Genomic DNA, 20,163 nt, shown 5'->3' with positions numbered 1-20,163 from the left:
GTGAACAGGGTCCACTATGAATTTATATCTTGCATGGGAAAGGTACAGTTTGGTGAGCACTGATTTCTTATAGGATGTATATGCTGTCTGAAATATCAAGCTCTATTATTGCTTCTTGCATAACACTGTCACACTCATCGTTACTAGAAAGTATAGTTGCAGGTCTGTGTTTATATTTACAGTACAGCAGTGTGCTGGAGCTGATCTGAGCGTGAAGTTGCCATCTGTTTAGCTGTATGTGTGCACTGATGCTGACGAGAGTGCAGAAGAAAAGCAGCCTCTACCATCACTGGCAGCCATTAATGTCAGGGAGGACGTGACTCTTTAAAAACACTGTACAAGTCATTTTTTTCTGCTTATAAATGTGTTTATGTATCCACACTTCAGATTCAGATATTTATTGTAAAAATGCATGCAAGCTCTGTATAAAAGAAAGAAAAAAAAAAATCAAACCTTGTGTTGTTTGTTTTATGCATTTTTTAAAAGCTTGCCAATGCACAGCATCTTGTCTCACTCTTTGTCTGCTCGTCTTGCTCTCTATTCCGTTGGGGTTCATGTACATATACATGCAAGCAAACAAATAAAATCTTGCACATATGCTGGCAGATGCTTCGATGTAACCCTGCTGATCGCCCCCATAAGGGACATTAAGAGTCGTAAATGAAACGCCAACATAATTATGACACAAATATTTCCCACCAATTTAAAATCCAAACACCACAATGAAAACAGCATGAATGGTAAAGTCTGATCTGCAAACAAATCACATTTCAATCAGCAACATCTTGCTTGTCAATACTAAATATGGAATTAATAATATAGGCAATTTATTAACCTATGGCTTAGTCACTGATTTATCAGGGGTCACAACACTGGAATGAACCGCCAATTACTGGCATATGTTTTATGCGGTGGATGGCTGTCTAGCTGCAACCCAGCACCGGGAAACACCCGTACACTCTCATTCACACATACAGGTACATACACATTAATACGGTCAATTAAGTTTACCCAATTCCCCAATTCACCATGTGAGTGAGTGAGCAACAAAAACTTGATTTGTAAACAGTCTGACAACTCGAGTTTAATATATGTAAAGTTTATTTATAAACTAATTTCGAGAAGATCACGTGTTTATGATTGCTTGCAGCTGGTCCCGCATTATCCAATTTATGATTCACCAATCAGACGATTCCTAAGCCACTATAAATACCCTTTGTTCCATATAACAGCCAACTTTATTTTGAAGAATCCCCCCTTCCACCCCTACTCCTCCTCCTTTCCTTGATGGGTGGCACGGTGGCCCAGTGGTTACCACTATTGCCTTACAGCAAGAACGTCACTGGTTCTACTCCTTACCAAGCCAGCCGATGTTTTGGTGTTCTCCCCGTGCTCACGTAGGTTTCCCCCGGGTTCCCCGGTTTCCTCCTACCGTCCAAAAACATGCAACTTAAGTTAATTGACTAATCCAAATCAGCACCATAGACATGCACCTAATAAGTAGTTATCTCTTAAAAGCAATCACCATCTGTCCATTAGTTACTACAGCAGGGTAGTTCTTGATATCTACCTGAGCTCAAATTCTCCTCTCGCCAAGCAAACAGGAGGGAGCCCCGGGCTTGAGGATATGAGCTCAGGGCTCTCTCCCAGGACAGCATGCCAAACAAGCTTTATAATCAATCTTCAGCTAAGTGTGAACTCTTGAAATAGGGTTTAATCAGATATACTCAGTGTATTTACAGCAGACTGTTTTGAACAAGCTAGTTTGAAAGTTAGATTCACAGTTGGACGTTGTTGATACATGGCAACATTTCATAAATTACCTTAAAAAAAAATTTTTTTCCCAATTTTTTTTACAGCACTTTAAGTTGAGACAATTAAAAAAAGAAAAACAGTCAAATTATTTATATAGATTTATCATAATGTGTGCGGATGAGGGTTAAATCTTGGTTGTGTTTATAAAATACAAAGCAATGTGTGCACATGCTTCCGTTGTGGAAATTCATGTTACTTGTTCATATATCTAACATTAATTATAAACAGCTACTGTTATTCATATATATTCGGTTTATAAGCATGTTTAAGTTATATAAAACGTTCTCATATCTATTGCGAGTATGTTGTTTGGAAAGTGGCTGCATAGAGACACTGCAGCACTTGTGGGTGTTTACAGCGGTTTGACAGATAAATATGAATTTGTAGCTAAATTGTTAGCGGTGCCAAACAGCATTTTTCGTTGTTTACATCCTCACTACAACATACCATTAATGCTAGAAACTGTGCCTGTAATAGATCAATTTTAACAAATAAAATACTTACAGGTTGTGGCTCACAAACAGGTGAGTTTTTAAGCCAAATCCAGCAATGAACTGGGAGCATTCTGGAAGTTGTCCTTTGTCAAATGCTAGTGCTATATCTTTTTTAGGCCCCACTTTATATTAAGTGGCCTTAACTAATGTACTAATGAACATAATGTACTATTGAACTAATGTACTTACACAGAAATTAATAGTTTGTTACAATGTACTTATTGTTTAAATACACGTATTTACTGTGTACTTATGCTTGATTAAATACATGTATGAAATTACATCTTTAATTAACTTTTGTAATTACATTTGTAAATACACTGTTGACCATCCCTTACACCTTAACCCACCCTTAAACCTACCCATGCCACCAAACATGTCCCTAACCCAACCTCTATCCCAACTCAAAAGCACCACAAGTTTTCTCAAATACATTATAAACACAGTTTAATAGTACATTGTATTATTTTTTTTGGATGCAAGTACATAGTAGTTAAGGACACTTAATATAAAGTGGGACCCTTTTTATTATAATTCTCTGGAATATAATTAACATGAAACTGTGAACACGTCTCTTTTTCTGGTCTCTTTTTTATTTGGAAGCCCAAATACAGAAACAAGCTCTATGGAAATAGCAGCATTTGGACAGCATTTTAGCTTTCTCTGCTACATTACAGCATTACAGTGCCTGTGGCCATGCCCCAGTACTGCGCAAGGTGTGTGCGAGGTGAATGCACGTAACCCAAAGCCCTTATAATCTCAAACTTCATTTGCTGTAGGTTTTGCTAAGCTGCCTCTGTACAAGCTAATGTCTCCCTTTGCATTGACCTTTAAGTGCTTTACATTCAGAGATGTTGTTTATGTTCACACAGCTACATTACACATCAACTAAAGTTTAAAATATGATATCCTAGTGTACCACCCCTTTAAATGCTGAAATACACAAACAACATTTTGTTTGTGTGCTGGTCAGGTTAGGTTAAATTTTTTTACAGCAAAGTTTAACAAATGAAACAAATGACATTATATAAATACAAATCAGTGACATAAAGCTTATGATTGGCCATTGTTTTAAAATAGTGGAATTCAGATCTACAGAACCTGCTGATTAATGCCACCCACACACAAGTACACATAATTCACATACACAACACTTTTTACTGCATAGGTTAGTATAAAACCCTCATAGCTTCCACAAATATATTCCCAGACAAACTGGATAACCAAGGGCACATCCATAAGACTGTGAGTGATTTATAGATTTCTCAGACTCTGTGCTCGGCTCCTGGTTTGAGCGCTGATGTGTGTATGTGCTCGGCTTTGGCACTCATTTCACCTGATCGATCAGTAAACAGTCAGAGTTCAAGGATAAGACGGATCTCTAGAGCAAAAATGACAGCTTGATGATGCCATTCGGTTTGATGATGCCATTCTAACAAAACGAGAACAGACTGAACGTGAGACCAAGCGGAAAGCAGTGAACTGAATACAAAGGAGGGGAGAAAGCAATAGGCGACTCTTTTTAAAGAAATATAGACAGGAACCTACTATTTATTAAACCGCAGGATTGTGGTTTGTAATTACAAGGGCTCCATGCATCACCTTTCTGCTGAAGCGGTGTTTACTGCCGAGATTGAAATATTCTGCCATAGATTATCTGACATGACAGGCCAAATTAATGTCTATCAGTAATCATGCATGTGAACCTTTGGCTTTCTCTCTATAATTAATGACAATGAGGATCATGAGATTTGTGTCCGGATAATGAACTCCAGAGATGAATACAGAGGACATGATTTCATATAACGCACAGATAACTCACATTATGGATTTAATTATGGCAAATGCACTGACTGCAGTGTGATGATACTAAAACAGACATAATTGTCTATCCCATCCCTTACAAAAACACAAAGACACTTTAAAGATTTATACATAATATGATGTTTAACATGGGGAAGATTTTTAAACACATTTTTTTAAACTAAAATCTATAATTATATGGTCACACTTTACAATAAGGTTCATTAGTCAATGTTAATTAATGCATTTACTAACATGAACAAACAATAAACCATAAATTTACTACTCTATTTGTTCATGTTAGCTAACATTAGTTAATGAAAATACAGTAGTTCATTGTTAGTTCATGTTAACTCATGGTGCATTAACTAATGTTAACAAGCATGGACTTGGATGTTAATAATGCGTTAGTAAATGTTCAATTATGATTAATAAATGCTGTACATGTGTTGTTCATGATTAGTTCATGTTAGTAAATGTATTATCTAATGAACCTTATTGTAAAGTGTTACCAATTATATAATATAATAATATTATAATATAATAATATTAAATATAATATATTTTTAACAATTAATTTATTTTGTCCATACTATATTTATTTACTTTAATATACTATAGTTACTTTGCATACTAGTTACTCTCCAAAATATGGTATTCAGGTTTTTAATGGCTTAAATAGGTTAATTAGATCAACAAACAATTCACAGGAGGATTAATAAGTTTGCCTTCAACTGTATATTTTCAGTGCAGCATTATATATTCAGATTCCAAAATTAGGAATTTGCAATTTGATCATATGACATGAATACTCTGATTTTAATTATATTTGTATTGATTATGTCATGTTGTATTATGAAATACTGTGGATTTTTCTTATTTAGTGGCATTCACTAATTATAAATTCTGATAATCATGACAAAAAGAAAATGTCATATTTATTCTGATATGTACAGTAATATGTATAACTTTTTATGTAATATATTCATTCGTTCAATCACTTTCCTTTGGCTTAGTCCCTTTATTCATCAGGGGTCGCCACAGCGGAATGAACCGCCAGATTATCCAGCATATGTTTCACATAGCAGATGCCCTTCCACCTGTAATCCAGTACTGAGAAACACCCATACACACTCATTCACACACATACGCTACGGAAAATTTAGCTTATTCAGTTCACCTATAGCGCATATCTATAGACTGTGGGGGAAACTGTTCTCAACATGAAGAAAACATGCACACTTCACACAGAAATGACAACTGGCCTAGCCGGGACTGGAACCAGTGACCTTCTTGATTTGAGGTGACAGTGCTGTGTCACCCCCCATGTAATATATATGTAATATTAATTTTAATTATTCAAGTAATACATGAAATACAAAAATTCCCAAACATACTATTCAGGTCAAACCTTTATTTCAAGGGTAAATTATTTACTTGACCCTTAAAACTGTATGCAGTGTTTGGTGGATTGCTCATTATTAGGCCCACATGGAATCTGAGCTTGCAGAATTCCCCAGAAATCTGCAGATTTCCAGATTTTTAGCCCATTATTGAGTCTATTTATTTACTTGTGTAAATGTGTGTAAATGTATATTTATTCAGTTTTAAAATTAATTTCATTTATATTATTGACTGATATGAAAATGTTCATATGATTTATTTATAATACAGTTAAGTAAAATGTTCTGTATTTTAGTAGATGTATTATAAGAGAGACTTGCTTTGTTTACCAAATAAGTGGATCTAATTAGATTTGCATTGTAAACATTATATTAAAGTTAAAAAGGTATTATTTTTTTATTTCATATATTAAGATTTTTGTTATGATACTTCCAAAATCATTCCACATAAATCAGCAGATTTACAGAATTCTTTGCACAAATAGCAAAAAAATGTCCGCATATTCCATCTTGCCATACATTACATCATAAAAAAATGTCATTCGTAAAATAATCTAAATTGCACATTTTAGGTTTAATCCTTTTACATAACTTTGGACCTAACGTATCACATCAGTTTTAATACGTTGTGCTATATTGAGCAATTAAAGAGAAAATATATTCCATTCAAAATGATCTACAACATGAATTGTATTAAACAATGCATCACTGTTTGTCAGGTCTTTCTGAACTGAAGGGTTATAGTTCAATCATAATAAAGTAAAATTAAATCAATTATGAATCAAAATAAACCACTCAGAAAGATTAAATATTTTAGTATCATATGAGGTACTAACAAACAAAAAAGTTTGTTTTTTAAATACTCAGTAGCTATTTTAGATCTCAAGTGCTGTAAAAAAAAAACATGCTATAGCTTCTGATTAATGTATGAGAGTCTGTGTATGTGGTAGATTCCAAATGAACTGTCTGAGGTAAGGGTAATGCTCTCAGCAGGGTACTTGAGCAATAAGCGGCTGCTAATGATGTCCAGAAGCTTGTTGAAAATGTATTTTCTGACATGTGCATTCTTCGTAAATAACCACATCTCTGTACATTCTCACATAAACAAATGCAGCAGTACGTGTACATTTCCAGTGAGTTTAGTTCACTGCCCTGACATTCACTGTGTAAAATGCAACAGGCGGAGTAATATCAAATCGGATGCAGCGCTTAGTTATTGCTAAAATACTGCATGGCAGGAAAGAACAGTTCTCACAACTAGTACAAACTACATTGTACTAAAAATAATATTAATGTACTCATCTGCCCCCATAATTTAATGCATAACTTACCTTATTCATTTACCTCACTATAAATGTGATTAATTTCATTACATTCTGAATCAATCTTAAACATGTAGCATATCAAACCTTGCTATCTCGGATGGGTTTTTCAGATCAATGTTGCCATTCTGAGAGCTGAAGCTCATCGACTGGTTTGCTGGCTCATTAGAGAGTGTGATATGCAGCTCTATCTCTGTCAGGTACAAGCCAATTTCAGAGCCAGTCATTCTGTGATGAGAACAAGGAGCACTATTAATGAAATCCTTCCTCGCATATTTCCTGTGAACTTAATCAGCCAAGGCTAATCATAAAATCTGCACCATCTATCTAATGAACGGTTAAAAACTATGAAAAGTTTGAAATTATTAACATCAGGCTCTTAGCACGTGATCTGATAGCTTCCTTTAAAGTTATTAGTCATTGATCTTGGACAGTTGATAATATTTTGCAAAGCCAAATGTAGTTAATCACATTAAGTAACTTTTCAAACTTCAAGTTCTGTCAAATACATCCTATAGCGGCTGATCAGACCTGCTTTTGGAGGTATTTTGGTCCATTCCACTGCACAAGCTGTTTCACAAATATTTTGGGATATCTTGCATATTTTTGGAATGCCTCAAACGGCCTTGAATAGAAATCATGCCACACAGCATTTCAATGAGATTGAGGTCAGCACTCTGACCTGACCGTTCTAATATATGGAATTTCCTTTCGTTTGGACTCCCTCTGATAGTGATTTATTCCTTTGTTTAGGAATAGACAAGTCGCATGACCCACTTTCTTTCAAGTTTCAGATCACAAACTTTCTTACAATTGGAACGATGTGATTTTGATCACTATGCCTGCAGATCCATGCATTTTTTTTACCTTGATCCAGTGTACTTTGTTATTTGTTAAAGGATTCTTTGACATGTCTTTATACTGACCTTTTAAAGGACAGCCAAAGTACCACTGGTGCTGAATTTCTGTCTTTCTATTTATAATCAATCTGCTTCAGTTAGGACTGATGAAGCCCCAAGTCTTTAGACATCCTTTTGTAACCTTTTCCAAGGTAACAAGGCTGTAAAACTCCTCTTCTGAAGTTTTTTTTTTTTCTCAGGAATTATAATTTATCAAGTAGTTTGAATGAAAAATGTGTACTTTTACTTTCCCTTGAGTACAGTTTTAGTTCTGCATCGGTATTTTTACTCCATTACTTTCCTTCAACTTGCAGTCACTACTTTATTTTTTCTTGTCTATGGGCATTAAAAAAATCAGTCCTGTAATTCCTTTTCAATCAAATCACACACACAAAGTAATTCGCATCATTATGAACTACCTCAAGATATGGGCGATTTGCAATTGCAGCAACTGTTTAAAGTATCCAAGAAGATGTCCAAAATCTTCACAAGCATTGACCCAGAGACTGTTAAGATGCATGTCACTGATGAGAAGATGACGGATGTTTACTGTATTATGACCAAAATGGCCTTAAACACTCAGCAGGCACAAGACGTCAACATGACGTTAGATTGATGTTGTACTCTGTAAGCTGAGAAAATATGATATATATTTCCTTCTATGCTAATGAAGGACTACTGAGACATTCCAAGCATGGGATGGGTCCTCCTGGTGAGGCAGAGTTCCTCACAGCTCCGATACACATCTCTGCCATTTGCTTACAGTAACCATTTGCTCTTCACTATACACAATTTATCTGCTTGTGTTCTTCCTTCTGATATCTTTGTCATGTTTGGTGTCATTTGACAGTTTATGACTTCAGTGTTGTAGTGATGAAATCAACAGAGACATTGATTAATTGTATTTCAATCTACTAAATATTTACTATTGTTGGGTCATGGCCTGAGGAGAGTATGTTAATGTACTTCTCCCCCACTTCATCTCTTCAACTTCGTTCTCATGTTCAGCTGGTTTTGGGGGTTGGTTTTCACTCATGTTTGACAATGCTTTGCTCAGGGTATAATAGGGAAAGGTAACTGCTGATCTGGGAGAATGGCTTTTACTCTGCATCTCCCGCACACCAGTGCGTAGCCTCATATGCTAACAAAGGCAGTTTCACTGTCTTTGTTGCTCAGCAGTGCACGTTACAGCTAATTTCTTTATACAGTATGTTGGTTTGTTTCATTCTAATGTCTGTATATTTGATCATGTAACTTAATAAACAACTTTGCCTGCTTTAAACTTTGAGATTCTTTCTCTTTATCAATGATGATAACAACTTTAATGGAGTCAGATTAATTACAATGGAGTCAGATAAATAATGGATTTAAACACGCCATCCTTCAACTGCTTCCTGTTTCCGATTATTGGTTCAGAATAGCAGCGTAAGTTTCAAGCCTTACAACTCCAATGTCGTGGGGGCATTTTGTTTGGAAATGAAAAACAGTTTGACATCAGAACTCAACGCCAGGCTTACATCAATATCCAATGCCCAACCAATCAACCAATTATCAACGTCTAATGATGTTACAGTTTGATGTTGTGTAGAACTTACCACTTTGACGTCTATAAGACGTTGGATTTTTTTGTTGCCATACCTGACAAACAAATGTCAGTATTTGACATCAATATGACATTGGTTTGATATTGAATTTTGGTCACTTTCAAACACATCCCAAAATCAACCAAATATCAACGTTATTTGACGTCGTTATCAGACATCAAAATACCGTTGTCCTTAGATGCTGGCTACACGTTGAATTTTGTTCACCTGACATTACAACCTAAATCTAACCTAATATTAACGTCTTATGATGTTATGTGCCTGCTGGGCAATATCTAAATGCTCTACAGAATGTTACAGTACGTTTACATACATCCAACAAATTACATGCAAATCATCAGCTTTTTCCAGCGTAATACTCTCTACTCATGTGTACTTTTAAAAGGTCTACTTTTTGCTCATCCTTTGAGTAATATTTACAACAGATACTTTTACTCTACTTGAACTACATTTTTAGGCAAGTAATGGTACTGTTTCTGAAGTGTGATTTTTCAATACTCTTTCCACCATTGCCAGTAACAGGTATCTGCAAATATTATGATAATTAAAAGCAGTATTATGACAGACAGTAGATTGGCTACAAATGAAAGTGCCTACGAACATACAGTCCTGTAATCCACAATTGTTTTTTGGTTGTCAAGTAATTGTACATGACATCAACATCCTCACAAAATCAGGGTTTTATTGTTTACAAAGAGACAATAATGAAATCATTTTCAAAAGCCTCAAACCTGTTTTCAAAAGATTCATAGATCCTTTCAGGCTGCCAAAATTATATTTAAAAACAAATTGTATTAGCTTGAAAAGGGTGTTTTGAACACCAGTAGTCAAGAGCAGATAAACAAATCATGATAATTAGCATTGTTTGCATGTGTTTTAAAACCAGCCTCCAGTTATTATTTTTAACAAGACTATTCACTTAAAAATTAACATTTCCACAATATCCGTAATTATATTGATTGATTTCAACATTTGTTTCTTAACATATGAGACTGCAAAAAGTGTTTCTAAATCAATTTTGAAGCCATTGGCTACTTTAAACAGCCATGTCACTGCAAGCCATGTATAATATGCTACAGCTGTTCAGCTGACCAATTCTCATCAGATATTTTCGAAAGACTAAAATGTAGTTTGACTGAAGCATCCTAAGACAATTATGCTATTAAATTGATGTAAACACTACAGGCATGACCATAGCATGCTGCCAAGCTCAGGTCACATTGTTTTAACTTGAACAAACACTGACACCTGGTGGCAATCACTACATGCAAAATCTGCAACAAATTTAAATAGTAATACAAATAATAATACATCCACTGCACATATAAAGCAGAAAACTGTAAGACAAAATAATTAGGGTTACAATATCCACCCTAAAAACAAGTGTATGGCACTTTCTGTATCTTCATATGGTTTATCATGGATTGAACTTCCATATGCAGGGCTTTTATGGAGTACAGTGCACCACAAGCACCAAAGTCTTGTTACCTCTTTGCAGCGAAGAATTCTGGGTCATTTGGGGGGTGTCCATCAGACTTGGGCTCTCAGGTGGAGAGGTAGCAGCATATAATCCCATAGGGATGCAGTGTTGTTGAGCAGCACCTTCTTCTGTGTGAAGGGTGAGATGAACTGGAGGTTCTGCTCCGCTTCTTACTAATGCTATAAAGCACCTGTAAAACTGGCAGCAAACGCCAAATTGACATGGCTATAAAAATACCATACAAATACACTAATGCAAGCGCATACCTGATTATTGAACAATACATAGATGATGGGGTTCAGAACGGTGCTACTCTTTGCAAGTAAGGATGACACGACGCTGGCTGTGGGGCTGGTAATGCCAGCGCTGAACGTGCCGAGCAATGCCATGACCCCGTACGGCATCCAGCAGAGCAGGTAACAGGACACCATGGAAACCACCATCACCAGCACGTGTGTTTCCCTCCGCTGTGCAGCTGTCTGATTGATCTTAGCAACCTGTGGGATGAGGAGACACGCTTTGAGGTTTGCTTTTTCAAAGAGTAACAACAAAAGGCCGAGTTTGAAACACCACATGCTATTTATGCAGCAAAATGTTGGCTTTGTTTATAAACATAATAGATGGTGAGAGAATTTAAAGCCTGTATGGGTTTTATTAACATTATCATAATTATATTTATATACAAACAGTTTTTGGTTGTCGTTGGTTTTGTAAAGACCAAGAAATATTAGCACAGTTGCATACTAAAACATTTAAATCTTTGATCCAGTTGTGGATATAAATAAAAATTAAACTATTAGTGCACCCAAACATGAACACCTATCACTGTAGTGAATGCTTACACAAATAATGGAGTAAACATGAAAATGTTACCCTTTGTACTGTATTTTTGAAAAACGGTTTGGATGCCAGGCCAGTAGATGGCGGAGTCACTTTGTATAGGAATTTTACAAGCTCAAGTGCGTTAGGTCCTGTAGTAGTCCACTGGCTGTTTTGGTTGGCAAGTACTTGGACATGCATAGGGGCTGATCTGGGACTGGTGGGCGCGCCGTTGCTAAACTGCCCAAATTTTCTCTACCCGCCTATGTAATTTTTTATAATCAAATTCAAAACCGCCCAATCTGGCAAAACTGGCAGTAAAGCCACAGTTATATAGTACCGTACTGTCACCTAGTGGCCAAATGCCATTATATAATGTATGGTTCCAACAATGTACATTTTGATTTTTGCACCAATAATTTTATTTTCTGTTTTCAACATTTATATATGAATGAAAACGTCATAAAAGTGCCATAAAAAATAAATCATAAAAAGATTGTTTTGTGATTAAAATATATAATGCCCATTGCCCTCTATTTTTATATAAAAGAATAATAAAAAACGTTTTACTAGATTTAATTAAACCTCTTGAATTATAAGGATTTATTTTAGGATTTCTTTATGATCATTATTTAGTGTTTTATATATTAGTCTTATGGTTTTGAAATGACAAGAGGCTGAATTAATGACTTAAAGAATTTCCCTTTTGGGTGAACTAACCCTTTAGCAATGACGATGAGAAAGACTTCTGGACAGCACCATGAAAAATGCTTCCTTTATGGCGAACAAACGTTTGGCTAGAGAGAGATCGATTGGTCTTACTCTGAGAGAGCTCTTTATCAAAATCACTGCTTCCACTCCCACTCTCTTTTCCTTTCAATTTTTTTCCCTCTTTCACTCTTCACTCACCCCATGAATGGCAATGAGGATCTTGCCATAGCAGTAGACCATCAGAAGGAGAGGCAGCAGAAGACAGAAGACAAAGAGGCAGATGACGTAAGACCGGGTTTCCGGAGAGCGCTTGTTCCACTGGACTGAACAGGTGGTGCCGGGACCCTCAGGACCATAGCTGCTCCAGCCTAAGAGCGGTGGTACAGTCCATAGCAGAGAGTACAGCCAGCAGCCTGTGATGAAGAGCCAGGCCTTCCTATAGTCAGATGCATCTGCTTTTGAGGAGCAGAGGATGGTACTATAACGCTCGTATGACAGCACAGCAAGAGATACCAGTGAAACGATACCTGTTGATGTTGGAAAAACACACAAATTTAGCTTTGGCTAATTAATTTATGTAAACAACTTAACCTGTTTGACTGGTGTAGAATATTCACTGAGAAATTTAATAGTTTTTGAATTATACTTTCTTCCAACATTGCTTGTTTGCATGGACTTGAATTATGTATTTTCAAGTCTGATCAATTCTGAAAGTAAGTCTTTTTTTCTAAAAATGTGCTTAATCACTGTACAGTGGTAACTAGCCATATCAACTAATAGTTTAAACAAACACATAAAGTTCACACTAAAGTAAGCCATATTTAGCTTGAATACATGAAACTTCAGGTTTCATCACTTACAGTTATTAGATCCTGATTGTTGTGTTGCTTGATAATGCAAACTGGTATCATATTAGTAAAATGTATTATCATTATCATTAAACCATATTAGTAAGTTCAAACTTCATAAAAAACAATAATATATTGATGTTTAAATACTTTTAACAATAAATATTTTTTCTATTCAGTAGTACAGCACAGAAGATGTTTAGCTAAAAAAGCGGCCCTTGGTGATTCTGTACAAGTCAGCAGCTACTTGCACTACGAGAGTCAAAATAACACAGGCTATATAGGAAACCCAATTTTTTTTTTTAGGAAACACAAAATTGATATGGGTGGCTCCTGACAATACGCTGAGGCCTTATGAATAAAACCAATAGGAATTTATATAAAGTAACAACATTAACAAGATTTTTTTGACTCAAACTGCCAGTAGCCATTGAATTTTGCATTTTTACAGACTACTAAAAATTTTCTTTAATGTTGGACTGAGGAAATGACTAGGGTGAGTAATTTTTTTAGAAATGTTCATTTTTGTGGGAACTAGCCCTTCAAAATCGAACTCAGCTGAAGCAATATCCGTCTCACAGATCTGAACTGCTTTTGTTAAGTTTGGTTCATGTCATAATGTGCAGTTAAATATAATATAAGTTTCTGTAATAACTTTAATATATATATTTATTTCGTCCCAGGCTTACCGAACAACGCGTTGGCAAAACCATACCACCTGCATCCGTGAACTCCCGTCAGCCACCGGCCGTGAACAGACGCGGCGAAACTTAAAGGTGTACCGAACAGACAAACCAGCATATCGCTCACAATGATATTCAACAGTATCAAGTTAATCGGGGTCCTCAGAACATGAAAACGAGCGAACACCAAAAGAACGATAAAGTTACAAAGGAAACCGAAAACAAAGATTATTCCCAAAATCACCGCGACCACAGTGTATCCCGCGCGGCTGAATCCAGTCTGATCGGCGGGAGAGAGAGAGTCCAACAGGCTGCCGTTCACCGAGCAGTCCCGGAGGAAGGGGACAGTGACCATACTACTGGAAGCAGCACACCTGTATAGAGAAGCTGAGGAAAAAGAAGTTAGTTGCACAGTCTGGTTATTGAAATGCCATATAGCTATATCTAGAGCCCCTCATTATCGCCCCCACCAGACTCCCCTTTGGAAACCCTCCCCGTGTTCAATCTATCAGGCATCTCTATCATCACCATAACTCCTTTAACATCCCGTATGGCAAGCCATTTTGCCATTTATATTTTCAAGTAAAATATGTTGTCATGTTTTAGTAAGAATTCCAAAACAAGCTGTTCTTTGCTGAATTTTCACCTATGTTATAAACGTTTTCATATGGCTCACAAATAAAAAGCCCATTACTATTTAGAAGTATCTTCCCTGATGCCATTGTAGATTCTGAAGTAAACAAGTTAATCACTGCTAGCCATTTTATTTTTGTAAGCCAGCAGTGAAGTTCCTCTTATTCCATTAAGTGCCCTACGCTAAAAAATATTCAAAGATGGTTCCTTGAATTTAATCTTTTTTTTTTTTTTTTAAAGTGACTGGTAGTGAAAAATCTGTTTGGGCTGAATTTAAACAAATTAAGTTGAACATTACTAAATTTTATTTGTCAAAATTAAACCCATGTAAATTGTTTGCAAAGATTTTGCATAAATATTTTTTTTCGGTGTAGCGATTGGACCGGTGGGTTAAACTTATTTGCATCTTTCAGTGCATTGCTACTAAGATTAAATGGTGGAAATTTCTCAAACACTGATGTAAATTTCACAGTTTGTTGTGAATTAGGTCAAAACAAGAAGACAGTCCTGGCGTTTATCTCTGTGGATAAACGCAATGACCTTTGCATTACCTTAGAAAAGATTACCTGTTTTTTGAAAAACAAAATTCAATTTTGGTCCATCTGGAAAGTGTTTTATGACTTTTTGGAGAGTGTAGGTGACTATTTTGTTGAATTGGTGGACATTGAAAGTATATAGACAAGTATACTGTAATTTAATATTATTATGTTTGTTCATTCATTCATTTATTCATTTTCTTTTCGGCTTAGTCCCTTTATTAATCAGGGGTCGCCACAGCGGAATAAACTGCCAACTTATCCAGCATATGTTTTACGCAGCGGATGCCCTTCCAGCTGCAACCCATTACTGGGAAACACCATACACTATCATTCACACACATACACTACGGACAATTTAGCTTACCCAATTCACTTAGCGCATGTCTTTGGACTGTGGGGGAAACACAAGCACCCGGAGGAAACCCACGTGAACATAAGGAGAACATGCAAACTCCACACAGACATGCCAACTGACCCAGCCAAGACTTGAACCAGGCTCCCCTTTTGCTGTGAGGTGACAGTGCTACCCTCTACACCACCGTGCTGCCCTCTTCTTGTATTTTTATTAAGTTAAAAAAGTAAACTTTGTCTGTAAAATTGAACAATATTAACAGACACTCACTCTTGCTGTACATTACTGTATATCTTCATTTTAGCTTTAATCTTTCTAGAGTTAAATTGTGCCTTGTTTAGAAGCAAAACCCATTGTAAAATAAAGTGAACAAAGGACCAAATACCTACTGCACTGTAAAAAAAATTCATTGTTTTACTTTTTTTCTGACAGCCATTAAATTACAAACATTTCCCGTAAAAAAGAGACTTTAAATGACAAAAATTTCCTTAGATTTAAATTTCTGGTAAATTTCTGTAATTTAAAATCAGTTATTTTACAGTAAATGTCTGTAATTTACCCGCAGTTATTTTACCATTTTTTTCTGTCACCCTAGCTGTCGTAAAATACCAGATTTTATTTTATTTTTTATAGTGTGATGTAATCTGGAATCCGACCTTTAAATGTTGGAATCAGAAACAAAAAACTTGGCACAGTTTCTCATTGTCTTAAGAGCGTCTTTATGATTTGGTTTCTGTGCAGACCTGAGTTTGTCTAATGCATCATTAATTACCTACTGCAGTGAAAATCAATGGACGGAGCTATGCACTGATGTAGAAGCAGAGCTGCATTCAGCTACACTGTAAAACCCATCAGTCAACTTTATCAAATAAAATGAGTGTAGCGAACTCAAAATTTACTGAAAGTTAATTCTACTCATTTGAAAAGAGTTTTTAACTCAGTGTTGAAGGTAATGAGTTAATCAAATACCTCATTACTTCAACTTAAACAGGGTAAGTTCACAGTACTCATATAGATTAGTTTTTTAACTCAAATGGTTTGTATCAATCGGTTTCCTCAAATGGTTTGAGTTGCTTTAACCTATTGGGTTTTACAGTACTCAGTTAGTTTGAGATATCTTCATTTATGGAGTTTTACTGTTCTCAAATTGCTTCGTTTCCTTAATTGGATTAAGTTCACAGTACTCATTAGGATTAGTTTTTGAACTTAAATGGTTTGTTGCAATCGGTTTCCTCAAATTTGGGTTACCTTAACTTTTGGGGTTACGGTGTATGACAAAATGTTTGTTTTTAAATAGAAAAGATTTTTTTTTAATGAAAAGGTGGTCCGTTGACAACCCTGTTTAAAACATAATGGGTGCATCTGGCAGCTGAGAAGTCAGTTCTTTGTGTTGTTTTGAAAGAATTGTCAGTTCCTGATCAGTACAAATCTCTACAAATAAGTTTAAAACTGCAAAAAATACATTACAGTCACTGCTCTTGCCATCCAGAATAAAATATAACATAGTTTATTTGGACCCTTTGTATGAGCTGTCTCTTTAATACTGCATGGTTTACATAAATGTTGCTACTAATTGTGCTGACATTTTGACACACCCACTAAACAAAGATCTTCTGTGGAAGTGGAGTTTAGCGACAGTATTACATAATAAAGAGGCACATTCTACAACTCATCATTTTAGTAGATTGCCTTCAATATTAGCTGTATGCTAATCAAAACTGTAGGCTTGTTTATATATAGTACAATCACATCTTAATTGTGATTTCTTAATTCACAATGCCTCTATAGGAACATTCGGTCCCACTTTATATTAAGTGACCTTAACTAATATGTACTTACACAGGAGTTAATAGTTTGTTACAATGTACTTATTGTGTAAATACATGTATTTACTGTGTACTTATGCTTGATTAAATACATGTATGTAATTACATCTGTAATTAACTTTTGCAATTACATTTGTAAATACACCGTTGACCATCCCTTACACTTTAACCTACCCTTAAACCTACCCATGCCACCAAACCTGTCCGTAACCCAACCTCTATCCCAACTCAAAAGCACCACAAGTTTTCTCAAATACATTATAAACACAGTAAGTACGTTGTATTTATTTTTTAATGTAAGTACAAAGTAGTTAAGGACACTTAATATAAAGTAGGACCTGATGATGTGTTTCAACGATTCTGTCTCAATGATATATTTATTCAATTCTCAATGATATATTTATCAAAGTTATACTTTGTGTTATATATTCTTTATGTCAAATAAAAAACTAGTTAACACTTATGTGAGATGTTTCTAATGCAGAGTCTATGTGTGGGACAGTAAATTTGACCCTTTTCGTTCTTCTGGCTGACGTTTTCAGTTTTACACATTTTTTTTTTCTTTTATTAAAAGTCATGAAATCACTATTGTAGAGATTTTCTTTAGTTATTTAAACAAATTAGTATGCAAAAAATGTATTCGTGGTACTCTTCCATTCTCTTTCCACACCCGGAAATGTGAAAAGAGTGTATAGAAGTAAAAATGGCTTGCCACATTATTCACATGCATGACCCACCTATATCACCATTTAATGAGCTTGAGGGTCTTTTGATATCTGTCTAAAAGGATATTTGTGTTGAAGTACTGACATATGAGAACATCTCACATCTCTAGAGGCTTCAGACATCATCTAGTCATTCGAATATATGGCTTCGTACTAGTCCACTTATTAGAGAGAACAATTTAAATGTCACACATGACAGATTTAGTTTAAATGTTCTCCTCTTGTCGTCTTGCTTTGGCATCTGCCTGATTTATTTACTTCATAAGAGTGCAGGAAAATTAGGGCAGATGGAAGAGAACTTAAAATGTGCCAAGGCATCAATAATCGAATAGTGAACAAGCTGAAATGACAAGTTCCACCATCTGGTCCACTATAAAGCACATGTTTTTTTGCTGTGGTCTGCAGTTGAGTGTTGTTCAGTCAACATGAAACTGACCTTATTTGCTTTCTTAAGGTGAGACACTGCAGGTTTTTGACTGTACCTTTTTTAGACTTTTTAAGTTTTCATAAAGTATTTGTTTTTGTCTAATGCAAAAAAAAAAAACAAACATCCAAAGTACACATTTAAGAGATACATTTGGTGCAATTTTTCAGTTTTTGTGTGCAGATTTCTATTGAAATGTATATTTTTTACAGCCGTGAGTTTTCTTTCCCCTGCACTGAGCCATAACTGTCCCCTTCAGCAGCTCTCAAACTTAACTTAATAATTTTATTCATTTCTATAGTTTGATCATTTATTTTTGTACTAAGGTAGATGTTCATACACACACCAACACACATTACTCAAAAATGAAACAAGAATTATGAATGTGACTTTATCCAATGTTCAAATTTTTGTGCTAGATATTGTCACAATCGCCAGCCATCTAATCCTGGCAGATCACTAAAGGACTATATATCTGCCGACAGAGGTGGGTAGAGTATCCAAAATCTGTACTCAAGTAAAAGTAAAAGTAACAATCTTGAAAGTTACTAGAGTAAGAGTAAAAAAAGTACATTATGAAAAAATTACTCAAGTAATTAGTTACTTAGTTACTTTTAATTATATATATATATATATATATATATATATATRTGTGTGTGTGTGTRTATATATATATATATATATATATATATATATATATATATATATATATATATATATATATATGTATATATACATATATATATATGTATGTATGTATACACTCTCAGAAAAAAAGGTACAGTGAAGGTACAATTTTGTTCCTAGAGGGAACAAAATATAAAATTGTACCTTTAAAGGTCCCATATTGGTCCTTAGGGTACAATTTTGTACTCAAATGGGCTATAAAGGTACAAATGTCCAGATTTAGGTTTAAAAGGTACATTTTTGTACCTTTTATAGCACATTTGGATACAAAATTGTACCGTAAAGGACCAATTTGGCACCTTTAAAGGTACAATTATATATTTTGTTTCCCTATAGGAACAAAATTCTACCCTCAGCTCATGATAAGATCAAGACACTATATAACACTAATTTAAATGCATTAATACTAAACATTAATACTAAAATACATAATTTATAAATATAATAAATAAATAAATGGATTGAATTAAATATTTTAATAATAATTTTTTTTCATGTATTTAAATAAAAAAAATCTCAAAATCGTTAATAATTTAATTTATAATTGAATGTAATTTTAATCATAAAAAACGTAAATACTGGTCTTTGCTAACTGTTTAAGACCCTATAGTATACAGGATGTAGAATAAGAACCATGCAGAGTGACAGCATCTTCATACAGGTGGTGATGTTGCTGTCTCTTTAAGAATTTGGCTTGTTGAGACGTTATAGTAGTGTTTGTTACTGAGGCGGTCGGTCGAGTATGCTGGCTGATTACACAGAACTTCACACGCTTTTCAAAGAAAAGTCTATTTTGGAGACCACATTTTTCAGGTAAGAATGTATTAAATATGTATTTTCAGTCTCATTTTTACATGTGAAGCCGTGTTCTGTTGATTTTGTCTGACTCTCGGGTCTCGGCTTTCCCCCGCTTTAAGTGCTCCGGGCTGGCCTGCAGGATGGAGTTTGCTAAGATGTCTGCAGCTTATTAAAGAAGTTAATACAATGTGATATCGAAGTCACCGAGGGACATAACGTTATAGAAGGTGAGTGTTATATGCTGTTAGTTTTCTCGGTGTAAAAGCTCCCTTTATCGCCTACGTTAACGTTACGTATT

At 35.1% G+C, this 20,163-nt stretch overlaps 1 protein-coding gene and 1 long non-coding RNA gene across 4 annotated transcripts in view; one reads left to right on the top strand and one right to left on the bottom strand.

Moving 5' to 3' along the window:
• Positions 1–1,082: 1,082 nt before the first annotated feature.
• tmtops3b (teleost multiple tissue opsin 3b) lies at positions 1,083–14,431 on the bottom strand. Of its 3 annotated transcripts, XR_012385775.1 has the most exons (6): positions 13,888–14,431; positions 12,549–12,877; positions 11,087–11,317; positions 10,829–11,018; positions 6,925–7,065; positions 1,083–1,428 (listed from the first exon to the last, which is right to left on the bottom strand). XR_012385775.1 is itself a non-coding variant. In XM_073913471.1 (5 exons), exons 1-5 carry the CDS (start codon positions 14,234–14,236, stop codon positions 7,061–7,063), a joined length of 1,104 nt encoding a protein of 367 aa, XP_073769572.1. In that variant the 5' UTR covers positions 14,237–14,431; the 3' UTR covers positions 5,891–7,060.
• A 5,340-nt stretch (positions 14,432–19,771) lies between these two features.
• Positions 19,772–20,163, top strand: part of LOC141376386 (uncharacterized) — a 3,106-nt gene continuing 2,714 nt past the window's right edge. Inside the window, exons 1-2 of the long non-coding RNA XR_012386371.1 lie at positions 19,772–19,880; positions 19,985–20,092. This is a non-coding gene — a long non-coding RNA (uncharacterized lncRNA). The remainder of the gene's footprint in view (positions 19,881–19,984; positions 20,093–20,163) is intronic.

This window comes from Danio rerio, chromosome 10 (assembly GCF_049306965.1).
Source record: "Danio rerio strain Tuebingen ecotype United States chromosome 10, GRCz12tu, whole genome shotgun sequence".
Classification (NCBI taxonomy): domain Eukaryota; kingdom Metazoa; phylum Chordata; class Actinopteri; order Cypriniformes; family Danionidae; genus Danio; species Danio rerio.
The sequence above is the reverse complement of the archived record's forward strand: the minus strand, read 5'-3'. Positions and strand labels throughout refer to the sequence as shown.

Excerpts from the sequence above, each read along its gene's own strand:
- tmtops3b (XM_073913471.1), bottom strand. The coding sequence starts at position 14,236 with ATGGTCACTGTCCCCTTCCTCCGGGACTGCTCGGTGAACGGCAGCCTG. Across the intron at positions 12,878-13,887 it reads TTTTGCCAACGCGTTGTTCG|GTATCGTTTCACTGGTATCT; the intron begins GTAAGCCTGGGA and ends CAACATCAACAG. Across the intron at positions 11,019-11,086 it reads ATGTATTGTTCAATAATCAG|TTTTACAGGTGCTTTATAGC; the intron begins GTATGCGCTTGC and ends GTTTGCTGCCAG.